A 19,490-nucleotide genomic window follows, 5' to 3' on the forward strand; every position below is an offset into this window, starting at 1 on the left:
TCAGATGCATTATGTCCTATTTGGGGCTTTGATAGAAAACTCCAGATACCTTTAGCCAGTTGACGATTTACCTAAATATCCTATATCAACAAAATGTGTACATTAACTACAAAATATACCATGTATTCATTTTAGTGCAAATCGCTAAGTTTAAATTGTGTACTGTTTTATTTTCTGTATTTCTTTCACTTATTCATAATGATCTCTGTTTTTAATATCCTTCTTTTTGTATCATTTATTTGTACATTGATTTTTTTTAATTATTATTAAATGACTGTTTTCTTTTCCAGCCCCCTTGTTAATATTTTCAGTATTCACCCAGTTAAGCCTTTTTTTATTTTTCCGCATGGACTTTTTAAAAAAACACAGTAATTGTTATTAACTGTTAGATTTTATGACATTGTTATAATATGTCTAGAAACGATTATGTTTAATTTGTCTTGCATTGTGGTCTTCAAGATTTGGGAGATGCACAGACAAAAAAAGCTAAATTAATTAGTTAAAGAACAATCAATCAATGTCAAGAACACTTTGTATCTTTATCTTGTTTAATAAACTCAGACTGAAATATATGTGCTCATATTGGTCTTTTTTTTGTGTAAATCCGTATGCAAATTTAATACTAAACAGCAAAATATAAATAAGTAAAAAACTAAATATAAATACTACATACACTGATCAGCCATAACATTAAAACCACCTCCATGTTTCTACACTCACTGTCCATTTTATCAGCTCCACTTGCCATATAGAAGCACTTTGTAGTTCTACTATTACTGACTGTAGTCCATCTGTTTCTCTGCATGCTTTGTTAGCCCCCTTTCATGCTGTTCTTCAATGGTCAGGACCCCCCAGGACCACTACAGTGCAGGTATTATTTGGGTGGTGGATCATTCTCAGCACTGCAGTGACACTGACATGGTGGTGGTGTGTTAGTGTGTGTTGTGCTGGTATGAGTGGATCAGACACAGCAGTGCTGCTGGAGTTTTTGAACACCTCACTGTCACTGCTGGACTGAGAATAGTCCACCAACCAAAAACATATCCAGCCAACAGCGCCCTGTGGGCAGCGTCCTGTGACCACTGATTATGGTCTAGAAGATGATCAACTCCAACAGCAGCAATAGATGACCGAACGTCTCTGACTTTACATCTACAAGATGGACCAACTAGGTAGGAGTGTCTAATAGAGTGGACAGAGAGTGGACGTGGTATTTAAAAACTCCACTCATACCAGCACCATGTCAGTGTCACTGCAGTGCTGAGAATGATCCACCACCTAAATAATACCTGCTCTGTGGTGGTCTTGTGGGGGTCCTGACCATTGAAGAACAGGGTTAAAGCAGGTTAGAAAAGTATGTAGAGAAACAGATGGACTACAGTCAGTAATTGTAGAACTACAAAGTGCTTGGTCAGTATATATATTTATACACACACATACATGTATTTACTGTATAGTGACTGTTACATATACCATGATAAAACATTTTGACTATATCGCCCATCCACTCACCCACTCTCATTCAAACAAGGCAGCAAATCTCTTCTGACACGACTTTGTGAGGTAGGGAGAAAATCCACAGAAAAGCATCAACACAGGAAGAACATCCCAAACTCCTTGGAGACAATAACTGGAGGCCCAGTTTTCACTTTAAATTAAGTTCACATATTAATTCATGTGTTCAAATTAAATTTAAAATAAATATGATGTTCAAAACTGCTATGAGCTAAGAACAGAAGAACTGTACAACAATGAAAATATAATTCAAATTTAATAAGAAAATATACATATTTTGTATTCAGTCGACAATTACTAACTTTTGAAACATGCTAGTTACTGATTGTGTACTGCAAGTAGTATTAAAGTATACAAATAATACATTTCAATAAAATACCAAAGATTTTATACATATCACAAAACACTGGAAGGCTGTTCATAATAAGACTGCAAATGATTACATAAAAAAAAGCCACAAGTGCAATATATTAGCCACAGGCATTTCTTTAAAAAATAATAACGACATTTATCAATATTATGCTGTTTGAAACGCAAGTCAAAATAAGATTTAATCTACTGCTACATTCTGAAGCAGAATGGGGAACCTCGTACACAAGCCTTTGTATTTGCAGGTTTTTATTCCTACTAATCAGCAACTAGAACCAATTAACCTCATCAGTTGTTCTTGTACTGATTAAACAGGTGGATCCAGGTATAGCCAGTCCTGTAAGGTTCCCCACTCCTGTCTCTGCGTCTATGACAAGGTAACAGTATCACAGACATGCAAGTGTTTGCTATCAGTATTATAAGCAAGTAGAGCCAAAACTAATAGCAGACATGAATTCTTCTGTAGGACCATAGAGGTCTGCTGTTTACACTAGTGGTGTGGTCAATACGAGGCAGAACCAAAGCCATACAGTTTGCTGCTACTGTCACACGTAGATTAATTAATCTGTGACAGAACTGGTTCACAGTTTTTTGAATATTGCTACAGTTTAGAGTCCTTATTGGTATAATAGACATTAGGATGTAAGAGCAAGTTAAGACCTAGACTAACATTCTGATCATTTAGGCTTTAGGTCAATCATAAGTAAGGTCCTACCTAATTCACGGCCTTGAAAATCACATCACGGACTGTAAAATTAGCATCTTCCCGTGTAATATGCAATTTGCTGTAAAATTGTAGCAATCCTACGGCAATTCAGTTAGCAATCGCTTAGTCAAAATGTCCAAGATGTCAAAGTCTAAAGCAGCTTGCGAGTTTGGAAAACTCCCAACTAATTATGTGGGCACAGAGGGGGATGTCAAAACACGGACAAGAATTTTTGTCTCTTAGACCGTCGCTGGATGTTCTAGGTTTACATTCAACTGTTTAATGACTGTCATGAATTGTGGCACTTTTCTTTTATGACAAACGAGGTCCAAGAAATTAGGCAAAATTTCCCTTGAATTTAGTAGGGCCCTAATCATAAGCGTTAACCCACTAAACGATAAGGGTTCCTACAGGAAATAACTGCAAGCAAGTGGAAGCAAACTATAGTTAGTTGTTATTTAAACCCCACCTAAAGCATAGAAATAACCAGGAACACTACAATATGTAATTTGCTTACGTAAGAAAATTCTATTTAATATATATTTAAATCACCCAGCTGTAGTCCCCAACAGATAAAGTATATCTTAATGTCCTAAAAAGTACCTGTAAAATGATTATATACATTTATTACACCTGGCACTGCATAACAACTGTTGTGAGCACTTTGAAATGCAGATTGTAATCTGGTGGCATTTACTAATATCTTGTCCTAGATTTAAACATGTACAAACGGGCAATAGTGGTTTTCCTGTTGTAAACATCTTCACCATGTATTACTTGAACCTTAAAGTGCTTCAGCATATCTTAAAATTTTATCCCTTAAGTACCGTTTCTCCCTTATGGATTAGCAATCTAAAAAAATAAAAACAACACACATGGCATGTAACAGCTGCACCATATAAATTCTACCTTAGTGTTTCCTAGTTACACTAATTCTGCTTTGGCTTTGATATCAAAAGCATCGCTTTAGAAATGTCTTTAAATCTCAGTCATTTTGTTCTCTCGCATCTTCGAGCCACTTGCAATCTTTAAACAAAAAACTATGAAAAAAGACCCATTTTTAGCAAGCAAGATGCAGTTGCTTACGTTGTAGTGTGTGCAGCCACCCAAACACAGTGTTCAGACAGCCCTGCCACTGTTTTGTACAGGTTTAACAATGCAATGCAGGGAGCCTGGAAAGAACTGCTTTCAAGGTTCTTAATAACAGCTACATGGGATGAGCAATGAAGACAATAACCTTAAGTTAAGTGCTGACGACCCTGAGCATAAATATGCACAAATAATATTCAATACTTAAAAAACGGCCACTTAAAAACAAGCTCATTTTAATCACCATCGCTATCGAAGAATAACCCTGATTGAAAGGATTGTCTACAAAATCTAGCAACCAATCAGCCTTGATTTCCAACCCTGCATGGAACAGACCTCCTATTTTAGAGGAAGAGAGGCATTCTGATCGAACGTCAGTGAAGATATTTAGTGAACTAACCACAGAGCAGATGTGACGTGATAGGACTTCCTGCTACACATGCGTAACGCTGCACTGAAACTGGAAAGTGAATCTGAGAGTACATTTTCCCCACTGCTTTCATCATTAGCAGAGAAGGCTAGCCGAAACCAATCTGACATTAACCAGGCAGATACTGCTTTGTAGTTTACTCATAATTATGATGACCAGGCAACTTCGGATGCAGTGATGACCACAATCCAGACTTGCTGAAGATAGTTGGCAATCAGTCCTTTTAGGCATCTTTGTTGGACATGCTGCAATTCTCCTCCAGTTTAAGGGTGGCATTGGGAGTCACGGAGGGGCTCACGTTTAGGTACCCGATCTCCGAGGCCTGGGAGGTTGGCAAAGAGAGAGACGACTCCAAACTTTTGACATTTTCGCCCACTTTGACCCAGCGGATGACGTCCAACAGTCCCCACGAGTCGCACAGCCCCAGCTTCGGACTTCATCAACATTTTATAACACAGGATGAAAGAATTTGTGAAAACATGATACATTTTTCAATTCAAAGGCTGTTTCTAAACTCAAGGCATACCTTGAAGTTGACATCTGTAACAGGCCATCAGGAGAAGTTCCAGCTGAAAAGAGTTTTGTTACCTCCTGTGATAAAATAAATATACACAAATTATTTACATGCATGAGGTTTACATATTGAGTTCAGAATGGGCTGCATGAATTAAACAATTTTAAATGAGCAATCCTATTGTTAAAAAGCCAGAATTATTTATTTTTATTACCTCACGACTACACACTAACTGAAGATTCCTCAGTGCACGTTCTAAAACTCCAATTTGATTGGCAAGATTTAGGGTTTTTTCCTGAAGCTGCTTATTCTCCATCTCCAAGAACTTCAACCTAGGAGAGAAAGTATAATTAATACACACCACATTTAAAATTCAGTAAATATGTGGTCAAGGATTGGCTTATGTTTCCTCTGCCTGGCTGATACTGTGAGTTGTAAAATATAAAAGGCAGATATTGACAATTTTAACATTTGCCATGAATGTATATAGACAATCAAAATGCTGATACATCCTTCCCTACTAATAACAATAATCAAAGTGGGTAGATAAAAATTGTGGTTTTGTATTGTTTTAGTAATCTGGTAATAGCTTAATCCTTTTCCAGTACCAGTATTCTGTGCCAGACTGATGCATACCTCTGCTGTGTGTCTGTAGCTGTTCTCATTCCAGAGCTGCCCATCTCCTCAGCTTCACTCATCCTTATTAGCAACTCACGCCTCTCCAGCAGGAGCTGGTCATTCTCCTCAGTTACCGTCTGAATCCAGTCTTTTTCCTTATTAACCGTTTAGAAGGCAGTGTTTAGATTGTGTACTTTTTAGTTTTTCCACAAGGTTTTTATACAAGGTGCTAAAAAGTAACTGTCCGCCTCTCTTAACGCATATTTGCCACACTGGATGTTTTTACATACATAACAATACATAATAAACACATTTCTTAATTTAAAATGAAACACAGTCAGGTTTGATTTTAAACACCCTTTTGAAATAGTCAGTCAAACAGTAAGTCAGTCAAATTACAGTAAAAGCCATTATCTTTAGTTCTCACCTAACTGTTGTAAACAATAGCTGGATGATTCCCAAAGCTCTTATTGGAATGTAATATGAACAGGTTATGAACAGATTAAGAACAAGGGTCTTATTATGTGTTCTGCTAAATTAGGACCTGGTCGACATGCTATCATTAAAGGAATTTAAGGAACAATGGATTCTACTAATCAACAATTCTAGAAAGAAAAACATATGGTCACCTAACGCATGGCATAAGAATGGTTTAAAAAGACATAGAATCGATGTTTTGTAGTATTGACTTCAACCCAAAGAGGGATGCTGTGGTTAAACCTAAAATATGCGGTTCGTGTTTAACCCACCTCTGTGGTCTGATTAAAAGCAGTTCTGCAAAGAAGAGTGGGCTAAAATGTTTCCAAAGCTTTCTAAAAGGAGTAATATCAAATTACTGACAGTGTTGGTTGCAGTTGTTCCTTAAGATGGTTCAATCCCTTAAAAAGTAGCTGTGTTGTACAAATGTGTTGTGTTCTCAAATTGTGTTTTGCTTAATTATCTAGAAATTTTTCAATGTGACAAATGCACAATTACAGAGGCATACTGGAAGAAGGGCGGTTACATTATGAAATTATCGTATAGTCACATCATAGAATGAAGTGACTTACTTTCTCCGAGAGGCTCATTGCAATTGCTAGATCACTCTCCAGCTTCTGGATTCTCAGGTCCTGTTGGGTGGTCACCTTCAAGAAGTGCTGCTTTGCTCTGTGCATCTTGGCTTTATGAAGCGAGTGTTTTTCATTGTATCGCCTGAAAAGAAAAGAGCATTCAAAAAACATAACACACATTTCCTAGTAAAACAATTTAATGATGAACCTTTCCAGAACCCAGCTCCTGGATTACTACATCTGCCTACAAATCAATCAGGGGTTTGTAGTCTTTTACCTGATGTTTGTATCAAGCTGCTGAAGGATATTTTTTAACTCCTCCTGCAATCTTTCGATCTCCTGCTGAGAGGATATGAGCTGCTCCTCCACCTTGTGGCAATTCTTCTGACTGAGCCTCAGCTGCAAAGGCACAGGCAAAACATACAGACTGCATCACAGGTCACAACAGACACGGGGAGAACATACAAACTTCACACAAAAAGGACCCAGACCGCTCCACATGGGAATCGAACCCAGGACCTTCTTGCTGTAAAGAGACAGTGAACCATGGTGCCACCCACATTGTGTATATAAGGAATAGGTTTTTGTGGTTTTGCATTTCCAATATACTAACAGTGTGTTAGTACTGACAAAAAGATGGAACAGACAAAACCATAATTATTATCTTCCCATGTTTTGTGAAGAAGAGTACACTGGTGACCCTAAAATAAGAGTGCCCTTCAGTGTGAATAGCTAAATCACCAACCTCCTCCCTGGTGGAGCTCAGCTCGTTCTCTAAAACCTGCAGCCGAGTCTCTGTCTCTTGCTTTCGGTGTGTGAGCTCACAGTTAGCACGGTTCAGACTGGCCTCCTTCATTCGTAGGGCACGCACTTGTTGCTGCAGTTCTTCCTCCCTCTGCTCCACTAACTTCCTATTAATGACAAGAAAATAGAAGCACAAATAAAGTTTAGGTTTTCAATCATTAATGTGTTTAAAATAAGCAATAAGGGTTTTGGGCAGCTGCTGTGTTTTATGACTTGGGTTAGCTTACCTTTGGAGTTTTTCCTCCTGCAGTTTGGCTCGGAGCGTAGACAGGTTATCGGACATGTCTCTGGTGTCTCTCTCGATCTTACTGGTCTCTTCGGCTTTGGCCTCCTCCAGACGCAACTGATGCATAGCATTCTTCAACTGCTGCTGAATCTCCAAAACCTTAGATAAAAACATGCATTACATATGCATATATTTTAAAGATCAAGAAGTAATAGTTTTTTTTCCTAGAGGAAAATATCTAGATCAATGCTTCAAACAGCCTTCCTTGAGCATTATTTTTCTTCAAGCACCAGTGCATATGTTCTATGTAAAGAAGCCACAAGGTGGTAAAAACGCAGTCAGTACTTGTTTTTGAGAGTGGACTGCTATCCTGAAGCCAGTGTTGCAGTGTGTGATCATCAGCACGTCTTTCGCAGACAAAATCACTCATATGCCAGATTTGCCAGTACTTGCCAGAAATTCCTGCAGCGCCTTTGTCCAGTTTTTAGTAATGTCACGTCACTGGTTGTGGTGGGTCTAGGTTTCTGTGGAATCACTGGGAGCAAATAAAGTAACCCAAACCAGACAGGCCGACAATCCATCATGGGGCATTGGCCACCACCCTAGGCCAATCATTTTGGTAGACACCCAACTTGATAGCACCGCTGGGTATTCAAATGCTGGATCCCAGTGGTGGTGGGCTAGCGAGATTTATCTCCGCGCCACCCAAGGGCCTCTTAATTAATTAAATTCTTAAACAACAAATACTGATTAAAATGTAACTGGCAGAATCTGCAATGAAGAGACACACTAAAATTATTAGTCATTTAAAGGCTAAGCGTAACCCCCACCTCATGAACACCTCATGAAGCATCAGCCTATATCTGACAGGTATCTAGCCATCAACACTCACCTTCTTGTCAGCAGCAAGAACACGTGCTCTTTCTGCACTGAGCTCCTCTTTAAGACTGCTGCTGCTCGCTCTGTTTTGGCTGTTCCTGGCTAGCTCCAGTTCTAGATCTCTTGCTTTCTGTTGTAGCTTCTCCAGATCTGCTGCGTGAGCTGCTGCACACACCTCCAGCTGTGATAGTTTGGTCTGAGCCTGCTTCAGCTCTGCACACAGCTAAAGAGCACCAGCAAGTTTTTTAACAAGATGTTCGTTAATAACGTTTGCATAAGATATAAACAAAGCACACATTATTAACCAGCTACTTTTTTGAACCACCTTGATTTTCTCTTGGTCCAAAAGTGCATTATGTCTTTTGAGGTCAAGATTTTTCTCCCTCTCGTAGCGCAGTTCTCGTTCAGCTGAAGTGAAGAGATGCTGAGTCCTTTGCAAGTCCTGCTTTAGCTGCTTGTTTTCCTCTCCCTTTTGCTGCAGGACTGAGTCTTGAGTCTGAGTAAAAGAAACAACTAAAACTGAAAAACAACACTACTCTCTAAAATACACATTTAGGTAAAATATGCATTTTAAAAACACTTTTCATGTCATGCTTCTACATGGGACACTAAGGTCGCCTGTTGCTGAATGCACTTAGAAAGCACTAACTGCATTATTCCCTATACCCGTGTGCAAACACCTACTATTACCTAGCATCCTTCAAATCGAAAAAAAGCAAGAGAGGAATGTCTCACTCTCTTTTACTAAAAGACCAAAATCGTTAAACAAAAGGACACACAGAATTTTAGGTACAAATTAAGTTTGAGGTTTAGATGGAAATGACCTAAAAAATACTAAATAAAAACCCCCGACGAGGATAAATCAGTGATAAACAAAATTAAAGGACATTGCAAGCTGGCTTGTTTCCTCCTGCCAGAAAAACTTCTGACATGCAACAAGAAGCCTTCAATTTAATTGGATGGATGAAGCATCGCAAGAAATATACTCAGCCTGTATCTGACAGCTTTTCCACGACCAACATACAAATAGTAGTTTATAAATATACAAATGACAAATGACAAATAACACACACTACCATGTTATTACCACTTTCACAAAGTTAATAGTGAAATTTACAGAACTACATTTTTACTCTATAAACCTTTGAAAAGCTAAACTGTCTTATATGTAAGATTGTAATTTGCTAAGATATATTATTTGGTTTGTTCACAGTGTTTTATTTCTTGTGTGTATATTGGGGAAGGCACTGATGACCAAACTGACCTTGACCCTGGCCTGGGCTTCACTAATCTGGGCCTGCAAGGCCAGCTGGTGCTGAGCAGCCAAAAGTCCTCCTTCATCCAGGTTGACATAAAGCTTCCTTAACTCTGAACTTGTACATGTCACCTAAGAGGTAAATACAGCAGCTAAATAAGAGCTAGACATCAGGTACACACAATTATTAACCAAAACATGCAATGATCAAATATTTAGCTTATATATAGCTTCAGAAAGAAAGTAAAATAAACACATTCGATACCGCTCAGTAAGCATGTTAAGAGCCTTACCTGGTGCAGCTCCTTGTTCTTTTCAGCAGAAGGTTTGGGATTAGAGTCAGAGGGCCTGTTCTGCCTGGCGGTGTGAAGCTGTTCTTTCATAAGCTGTAGTTCCAGACCGAGCTGCTCCGTTTGACTCTCAGCCTGGAGTCGCCCCTGAGCTTGGATACTCAGCTCAGTCTGCAGCTCCATCGCCTGCCTGCGTTTCTCCACAGTCTCATCTCTAACACACACACACATCTTTGATTTAGCTGATCTGTCATTATAGACGTTTGAACTAAAAATACAGACAGCATGAACCTACCGAGATCAGATTTCGGATCTATGTGAATTTGTGACATGGTTATATGCCACAGACTCATGTTATATGTTTCAATATGTAATACATTTTCCGGTCACCATAAAGTGACCTACATATTATATATTTTATAAATATTATTGCAATAACAGTACATACTTAGCCAGGCTTCTTACCTCAGTGTGCTGTGCTCCTTTTCTAGTTTAGACAGCTGTGATTGCAGCTGTGCAACTAAAGCGTTGAGCTTGGTCACCTCCTCCATGCTATTTCGCAGGTCCCCCTGTACTTTGCTGCCCTCTGTCTGATGTAGCAGTTCATTCTCAAGTCGTGTCTGAGCACGCTCCAACTGGGCCACCTAAATGTGACACGTAATTTACAGACACACAGGTAACGGAAAATAGAAAATGCTTTGAAGTCTACATGCTAACGTCACACTGTCTCACAGAATTCACTCAGTCAGTCACCTTTTCTTCCAAAATCCCCTTTTCTGCCTTAACCTGTTTGAGGCTCTGGTTGAGGGCTTTTTCTTGCTGACACACAGCTTGTAGGTTTTGCACCTCTATACGCAGTTTCTTCAGCTCTTCATGCTCTCTGACTGAAGCCTACAGACAAGCAGTCCACATTCTAAATACAAATAATAAATGCCCCCATACCTGATTATAGGGGCATTGACATTGATTGATATTTATAACAATACCAATTAACACATTTTTTCCTGGGACCACACATAACACAGTATGTCAGTTTAAATAAATGTAGACACACAGTAACTTAAAATGCATTCATCCCTAAATCTATGTTCATGTCCATGTTTGTGAGGACCTTTCAGTTTTAAATCGGACATTTCTTTTCCCAGTAAAGACCTGTTGTTACCATTATGCTGGTAAACATCCTGGGTGGCACGGTGGCTTAGTGGGTAGCACTGTCGCCTCACAGCAAGAAGGTCCTAGGTTCGATCCCCAGGTGGGGATTATTCATTTTTTAAATGAATAATAGCATAAACATTTCATTTTATTTTCATGTGTTCAGGGTCTTGGTGGGTCCAGAATCCCAGCAATCACTGGGCACAGTGTGGTAATACACCCCGGACAGGATGCCAATCCATTGCAGGGCCTCGGCCAACCCAAATCAACAGTAATTAGTTTGTAATTTTTTCACAACAGTGGTTCTTAGGGACGCACGGGTGCCACCAACACCATATGCATATTTAATACAGTTAAATGAACTCTGCCAGTGAACTCTGTAACTGTTCCTCCCCCATCCCCAGAAAAAACCCTGCCACATAATGCTAAAAAGAAATTTGCCCAGATGGTTGAATGTAATCCAAAAACAGGTTTGCCCCTAATTAGAAGCTGTTGGAACATGATTCAAGTGAATACTAAAATGTCCTGAGACTTTAGATGTTTCTGCCCAAAAAAAGGCCCATGCTGTTCTAAAACTGGTGCTTAAAATGCTTTACTGAAAAAAAATTTTTGATCACAATGAGGAATAAAGCATGAGATTATTTTTTGCATGGCAGGCTAACCCCATGTCAAGTGTACCCCTGTTCCAGCAGCTTCAAATTCAGGCCAGTCCATACAAACACAGGCAAGGGTGCTTCTCAGGGCACCTTAGGCAAGGGTGCTTCTCAGGGCACCTTAGGCAAGGGTGCTTCTCAGGGCACCTTAGGCAAGGGTGCTTCTCAGGGCACCTTAGGCAAGGGTGCTTCTCAGGGCACCTTAGGCAAGGGTGCTTCTCAGGGCACCTTAGGCAAGGGTGCTTCTCAGGGCACCTTAGGCAAAACCCCAGTTTTGGGTTTTTTTCCAGCCTTGGCAAGAGACCACACGATTGCACAATGTCATGGTTTCAATCAAACTAGACCTATTTATATGGGCACAAAAAACTTTGGCTATAATCCAAAAAATCTACAAGAAGATTATGCCACAGCTAAATGACATTATAAAACTTGACACTATGTATATGTTGGTCTTGAATTCAACCGTAGCTATAAATTATTTGATAAGAATAGTTTAAGCCACTGAAGTGTGACCTTTTTTGCTTCTAACTGTTACCTATTGTGAGCCTACCTGTTTCTCTTTTTTGAGAGATGACTGGGCCACTGATAAGTCAACCTCTAGACGTTTTCTCCAGTCCTTCTCCTCAGCAAGTCGCCTCTCAAGATATGTCACCCTCTCTTGAATACCATCCTTTAGCTTAAGATTAAAAATGAATCATCATAAATGTAAAAAGTGTATAAAAATGTATAAAGTATGGCATCTCTGGGATTCAGTAGGTACCTACCTCTAAAGCAGTCTCTTTTGTCAGATCACTCTTCTCTACAGGTCTTGGTGTGCTTTTCCTATTCAGTTCTAGCTCCAGATTTTGAATCTGTAAAAGCCATATACTCAATCTTACATGTCATTTCATAAAAATCTCATGTCAAATAAATGTAAATGCAGAAAGCAAATGTATTAAATAATTTGTAAGTGTGTTCCATACAGTCAAATACAGAAACAGAAGAGAATTTGTAAAAATCCTAAGACCGCACTAACATTAATGTCACTAACGAATGCATGTACAATGCATGTTAACTTTAATTATGCTTGCAACAACATGAAATTGCACTACGTTGGCCTCATGCTGCCACTTGCGCTCACATACTTGCATTTCAGATAACTGTACAATACAAAACTGAACAATAACTGTTGCTGTACTGTAATATCTATAATACCTTTCTTTGCAAGCTTTCCACTTCACACTCGTAGCGTTCCCTCTCCTCTTTAGCTTTGTTCTGTGCCTCCCCCAGTAAAGCCTCCAGCTCCTCGTTCCTCTCCACCAGCTCCTCATGTTGATGCTGCTGCTTCTGCAGCCTTCTTTCCAGCTCCCGGAGACGGCAATCTTTATCTTCAGACTCCCTCAGACACCTGTTTTCATACACATACACACACACTTACTAATTTAATTGCTGCAGAACAGTTTTCAAACATGGACATTTGCCAGTTGGTCTAATACGCTAGCCCACGGGTGACTTGACGGTACAGTGAGAAGGCTGATTATAGCTCCTGTATTAGTGGTGCAGCAATTGCACACGTTTCAGAAGAGGTGTGCGCTAGTCTACAACTCCCCATGGCCAGAACGGGGGTGATATAGCAAAGAAATTGCAATTTAGAACTGTAATTAAAAACAAACATTTTTAAACGTTTTATTTACCAAATATACAATTAATTATTTAACAAATATACAATTAATAAAAATAAAATTAAATATGAAAATTAATACCTTTTATGGAGTTGATCTTGTTCATTATTTAACGGTGTACCAAACAGTCCAGGATTGTCATTTCCATTAACCTGACACAAAGATCCAACTGGTCAGTTCATTAAAGCAATATGTGCATTATTTTGCTCATTATTATTACTATTTTTAATGTAACCCTCTAAACACAGGTCTGACTTTAGAGACCACAGTTAAATGACACTAAGAGTAATAAATTTGCATGTACGTAAACACCGCTAATCTGATCTTAAATTCAAGAAAATAGTCATACAAACATCATATTTCAATACTCCAAATCTAAAATATTTTAAGAGATTTCATAAAACAACCATGATTCTAATGTGTGCATGAGCTTGACTGCTTTTCAAACCAGTCATTATGTACCAAGTGGTATGTCAGAATAGAAGCAGACATTAGTAGTGTGTAAGTTTGACACACTAATTAGTCCACTATTTACTAATTAGTCTGCACAGTAGTAGTACACAGACACTTAGGAGTTTATACTGTTGCAGCTTTCACATAATGCATTCCGTCTATCAAAAAATCCATAAGTCGGTGGAGTGGTGCAGAAGATTACCCTCCTTGTCACTGTAATACATGTAAAAGTATGAAGTGTCTCACATAGCTGGTGTGGATAGAAAAACTGATTTAAATGTAAATGTGTCTTGATACGTAAACCCCCATCAAAAACACTTCAAATTTAAACTGACCAAGACTTTGGTGCATAACTGCTAACTAACCTGGACAGACCGAGTGGGACCGTTTTCTGTCTCAAGTTCGCCTCCATCGCTGTTATGTATTTTAAAGTTTTCGATCTGTGAAGACAAGATATATTTTTCCCATTAAGACCATCTCTATTTGTCATACTGTGTTTATTTCCATTAGCATAATAACAATGTCTTTCTTGCTTACAGCAACTAAAAATTTTAAAACTCACCATTTTCAAAAGAGTCTTTCTCTCAGCGTCTAACGAGCGTACTCTGTCCCTTAGTGCCCAGATCTCTTTGTCCAGTCTCTCATTATGATCCTTGGCCTTTTGTAACTCTGCCATATCTGACAAAAACTACTGTTCAGAAGCAGCAACCTTTAATTATGGTACAGTGGGTTACGAATTGATGAGTTTTTAGACAAATCCTACCACACTTTTTGAGTTGCTCTACTTCTTCTTTTAGTCTAGCCACTTCCTTTCCTGTTGTTTGCAGGTCAGACCCTAACATACAGAGAATTATTAAGGGTCCTTTTCGATTGATAAATTGTGATCCAGTGTAAAAGTACATAGTTCACTTACCACAAACTTGCTGGGTTTTCCGAGCCAGATCTAACTCATCAGTGAGGCGGCGGATCTCCTCATGAGCCATACTCAGCCTGTGAGAAGCCTCCTCCAGGTCCCTCTCTAGCTTCTTTCTCTCTGTGCGCTCCTGCTCCAGCTCCTCACTGTGAGCCTGTTAGAGAAACTGACTTTTAATGTTCAAAGGCCAAACACTTTTTAGCTCTTAGTCTAAAAAGCGTTTTGTAGGAGTTAGGCTGGTATCCATGCCCATGCTGACCGTGCAACTGCCACACTGAGGGGCTTGAGTAAAGCTGAATAGGGAGCATGCTTTAGTGCAATAAAAGCTTACATCCAACAAAAAAAGCATTTCAGGGAAAACATCCTCTGGTTAAAAACATATTTTAAACCAACTTCTTGTTGGGTAAACGGGATTATAGAGCTGGGCGATAATTAAACTTTTTCATATTCACCTTAGCCATATCTTACATGGTTTATTCTGCATACATTTAGTACAAGTAGTGTCTACACCCCAGGAAAACTCAGTAAGTTGGTATTTTAACACCTAGGTGATAGGCTGGAAAATTATGTTATACGCCAGAGGTTATTTTGGTTGGAGTTCTGTTTGTTTGGGTGCAGTTCAATAACATATAGTCCTGTCCACTAATCCCTCATTTCCGTTCTTTGCTAAACACGTTTTGACTTGACATGCTACTGTGCGGTAGTAAACACTGAAATACATAGTGTGTCTGTGTGTGTATTATATATAGTGCCCGTCTTTCCAGCAACCGAACATCATGAGTGTGTTTCACAGCTATTAATTTTCATTAAATCGGTTATACTTTCCACTACCACCACTATTAACCAGCTGTGACTTTTTACTGCACTTTACAATAAAAAGGTTGGATGAAAAGAAAAATGAAAATCTGTATTGTTAAGCACATGATGATTCAAAGAGAGAATAGAAATAGCAATCACTTTGAATATTCTCAGTGTATTAACCAGCATACAAAACCACAAGTAATTCTTAAACAGCTATAAAACAAATCAAATTAACATTGTTTTTGCCTAATCACGTTTTGTAATAAATTTTTTTGATAAAACATTTAGCAATTTTTCCATATCGCCCAGTTCTATGCACTGTTAAACAGTTCATGCCAAAAGCTGCACACATTTTATTACATTTGTTTTTCGAGATGATGCATACAGGGGGTAGCAAAGTGAGACCCAACCGGCTTTAAGTGAATCAACGTAAGGACACTGACAACAATTTACTCCTCTGCCTTACACTGAATATACATTCCTGCCAATCATTAAAATGCAAATACGGGTAGAGGCAAACACAGGTGTATAACATACAGGGAAAAGGCTCTGTGCCTTTCGTGTAGCTGTGTGCACACCAAAAAGCTTCCTCCAGGGGCTTCGAGCAGTGGTTTCTTTTCCCTTAGGACAAAAATCATGGATGTGTAGTCATAAAGTATACGGAGCTACAAGGATATAACATACTGACTGATTTTAAATGCAATTAATGAACATAAGGTCAGAATTTATATTCATTCTGCATTGGATCAATACAGTATGAGAGCTTATGAGATGCTCTTACCTTGTTGAAACTTTCTTTGGTGAGCTGCATCATTTCCCTTTGCTGTCTGAGCTCCAGCTCTAGTGTATGTCTGATGTGGTCCAGCTCCTCCTTATTTTATGAACAGAGTGGAAAAAATTGAAGTTCATTATCTGTGCTAACAATCATTGAACTATTTGTAATCTCTATGGCAAAATTGAAGGCAAAAAACTAGCCATAGTCATAGCCATAAACAAAACAATAAGCAGCAATAACATACAGTACTTTACACACAGGACTTTAATTACGAGACTGGGAAGTTCTCATAGTCTAATAATCAGAAAGTAGCAGAAAAAAGATGTTTATTAAGTTTCACAGACATCATTTTTCTATTTTTGGTATTAAAATATCGGATTTAGTTGCAATAATTACAAACTGAAAAGACAAAAGGACAAACATTACTGATTACAGTTAGAATCATGTAAAAAAGATATAATATAATTTTAATAGAATTATATAATATTTTAATTTATAATAATTTTATTATATATTCTACAGTAGCAGGTAAATAGCAGCTTGATTATAGCAACTTTTAGAAGCAACTTAATTTCATTAGTTTGTAAAAAAAAAAAATACTTCTGTGGCTGAATATTGTAGAGGTTTTATCAGACTTGTCATTATAATATCCTATGTAGAGCTTAGTGAACAGAAAGCAATTTGGGCTTCTGCATGACTTGATTTATTGTTAAAGATTAATTTCAAGTCCTCTAAAGTCTAAATAATAACAAAAATAAAGTTAATTCTGATTAGTGTAATACATGTAAATACATATTCAATCATTTTGGTCTCAATTTTCACCACCATGATTCAAATACGAACATTTGGTCCTGTGTAATAAGTAATGTGCCTATTTTTACTAAATTACTTTCTAGGTTTTAAATGGCTTTTTAAGTGACAGTACTTTCACTTAAGCAAGATGTTTAGAAACTTAAATCTTCTTTCCAAGCACATAAACTCTATAAAAACACAAACATTCTTAATGCCACACAAATATGACAATTTAACAATAGCTGTTAAATTGGCTGACCAATTTATCAACTATTTACTGTACTGCTTTGAGGTTATCCTTCACTTTAATACTATAAGCCAGATTATAAAGCCTATTGTTACTGCACATTTACAGCTAAATATTGTGTGGTCTCCAGCCACAAAACTTCCTTTTGGCCCCTGATACAGTAAAGAAACAAGGTTAAGAACCACATCTTTTTAAAGCAATACCTGTAGATGGACCTCCCTAAGGTTCCCTGTAAGGGTCTGTGTATCAAGTTTCCTTTCGGCAGCTTCCAGCCTCTCCAGCAGCGTTACTCTCTCCACCAGGAGATAAGCCACCTGCTCGCTTGAGCTGCTGTGACTGATCTCAGCAAGGCCTTCCTGCTCCAGCATCTCCATCACCTCCTTATACTGGCACTCTGGAACAGACACAGTTTAATTTAACTAGATGATGGGACGGCCATGCAGACAGATGCCAAATGTAAGGCTCCAGAAGAGTTTTAATGAGCTTTGATTAATAATCATTTTACACCATTAAGTAACTCCTCATGAATAGGGTATTGTTTGATGCCTTTTTGAAATATATCCAAAACAAAACTATAACTGTTTTATACCATCTAATTAAGTCACTATTGATTTCATCCTTTAACACAGGTCAGGAAAAAGGTGATATTTGTAGGGCTAGTCCCCATCATTGTAATGAGCTTACCTTGCTGGTGCTTCAACTGTGCAAGCTCAGTGCGGAGCTCCTCGTTCTCACGTTCATAATCAGCTGTCAGACACTCTCGCTGCTCCAACATGTTTCGAATGTGCTCCACATAATTCTCCACCTAAAAGACACAAATAAGTGTAACTGCTAATGTGAAAAGTATTATATACAAATAAATATTACTGATGGTGTGTATGGCGGTGTACTTCAGGGCTGAGCCTGTATAGTTAAAATAAAATGTTGATGAAGAAGGCCGTGCTTAGTCATGCTTCACAGTGGCTACTGTGCCTGCCATCTGGAGGCTCACCTCTCTCATCTCGCTGGCCTGCTGTGCACGCAGAGTCTGCAGCTCCTCCGTGGTCGACGCAAGACTGCACTCACTGCGCTGGAGCAGACGCCACAAGTGGCACTGACGCTTGTCTACAGAGGCCTCGGGGGACAGACCATCCTTTTCCAAGCGCATGCAGAGCTCGTGCAGCTCAGCTTTTTCCTTGACAAGTAGGACAAAGGAACAATACATCAATTAGACCAATTCGTACACCCACAGCAACAGTTTCTAAGAACTGAAGAAGTAGATAATGAGGCCCAAGTTATTTGATATGCTAACTTTGAACTCACGCATTCATTAACTCAACACTTGGTGCAACTGAGCAATATGTTAAAGGCATGTTTAGACAAAGGTCTGCTTTACCATTTACAAACAAAATAAACAAAAAAGGAAACAATCATCCATTCGTGTTTCTGTTATTTGTATTATATATAACATTATAATATTAATTGTAATATGTAAACATTGTTATATGGTACGCATTTCAAATTAAACTATTTTATTCTAAATCATTTACGTTGCTCCACTTCACAATGTTCCTTAAATAAAAAATTATTTTTTTTTAAAACCTTCCCTGTCTTGCAGACTTGGGTTTTGGTGGTTCTTGGATTACATCTAAAAGACATGTTCCCAACCTTGGCAAAAGGCCACTGTTTATGTACTTCTTTTAATGGGTGAAGTCAAACTAACTCTATTGATATGGGCACAGGGAGGTCACTGGCTGTAGTCAATCACCAACAATTTGGAGGCTATGCTACATAAAATTATACTGTATAACCCAATAGACCAATAAATATATAACTCAAGCTGCTGTATGTACCAACCCCATTTCTGGAAAAATTGGGACATTTTGTAAAATGTATTAAAAATAAAAATCTGAAATTTGATCATTTTTTAACCTTTATTTAACAGAAATAAATCACTGGGCTGCATTTCGGCTTAATCATTGCAGATGGTCCAAAGTTTTCGGGGAAAAGAGACATCGAGCTCTTCTTGCCAAATACGAAAACGAAAATACGGAACACTCGGATTGTTATCAGTGAAAGGTGCAAAAGCCAACAGATGTATAAAATTGGTTAGATTGTATTAGATAGTGCGTCAGTGTCTGAGGTGACTTGCATATGTGTGAAGTAAAATTGACAGAGTGCCGTTTATTGATATTTTAAAGAGCCAAAAGCTGGTATCAAGATAAAATGTATATCTGGGGAGAAGAGTGCATGTGCTTGACTGGCCCGCCTGCAGTCCAAATATGTCTGCTCATGAAAGTGTACAGCGCATTATGAGGAG

At 38.4% G+C, this 19,490-nt stretch overlaps 1 protein-coding gene across 1 annotated transcript; it reads right to left on the bottom strand.

The window, feature by feature from the left end:
• Positions 1-1,812: 1,812 nt before the first annotated feature.
• ccdc30 (coiled-coil domain containing 30) lies at positions 1,813-18,395 on the bottom strand. Its single transcript, XM_063016035.1, has 27 exons — positions 18,183-18,395; positions 17,876-17,996; positions 17,395-17,585; positions 16,159-16,248; positions 15,915-15,998; positions 14,577-14,730; positions 14,427-14,498; positions 14,226-14,341; positions 14,029-14,103; positions 13,292-13,362; positions 12,744-12,936; positions 12,314-12,400; positions 12,100-12,225; positions 10,498-10,635; positions 10,210-10,388; positions 9,748-9,958; positions 9,464-9,586; positions 8,525-8,695; positions 8,213-8,422; positions 7,322-7,479; positions 7,036-7,201; positions 6,568-6,689; positions 6,291-6,432; positions 5,260-5,396; positions 4,838-4,955; positions 4,636-4,700; positions 1,813-4,543 (listed from the first exon to the last, which is right to left on the bottom strand). Exons 1-27 carry the CDS (start codon positions 18,393-18,395, stop codon positions 4,333-4,335), a joined length of 3,744 nt encoding a protein of 1,247 aa, XP_062872105.1. The 3' UTR covers positions 1,813-4,332.
• Between the last annotated feature and the right edge of the window lie 1,095 nt (positions 18,396-19,490).

Source organism: Trichomycterus rosablanca, chromosome 19 (assembly GCF_030014385.1).
Source record: "Trichomycterus rosablanca isolate fTriRos1 chromosome 19, fTriRos1.hap1, whole genome shotgun sequence".
NCBI lineage: Eukaryota > Metazoa > Chordata > Actinopteri > Siluriformes > Trichomycteridae > Trichomycterus > Trichomycterus rosablanca.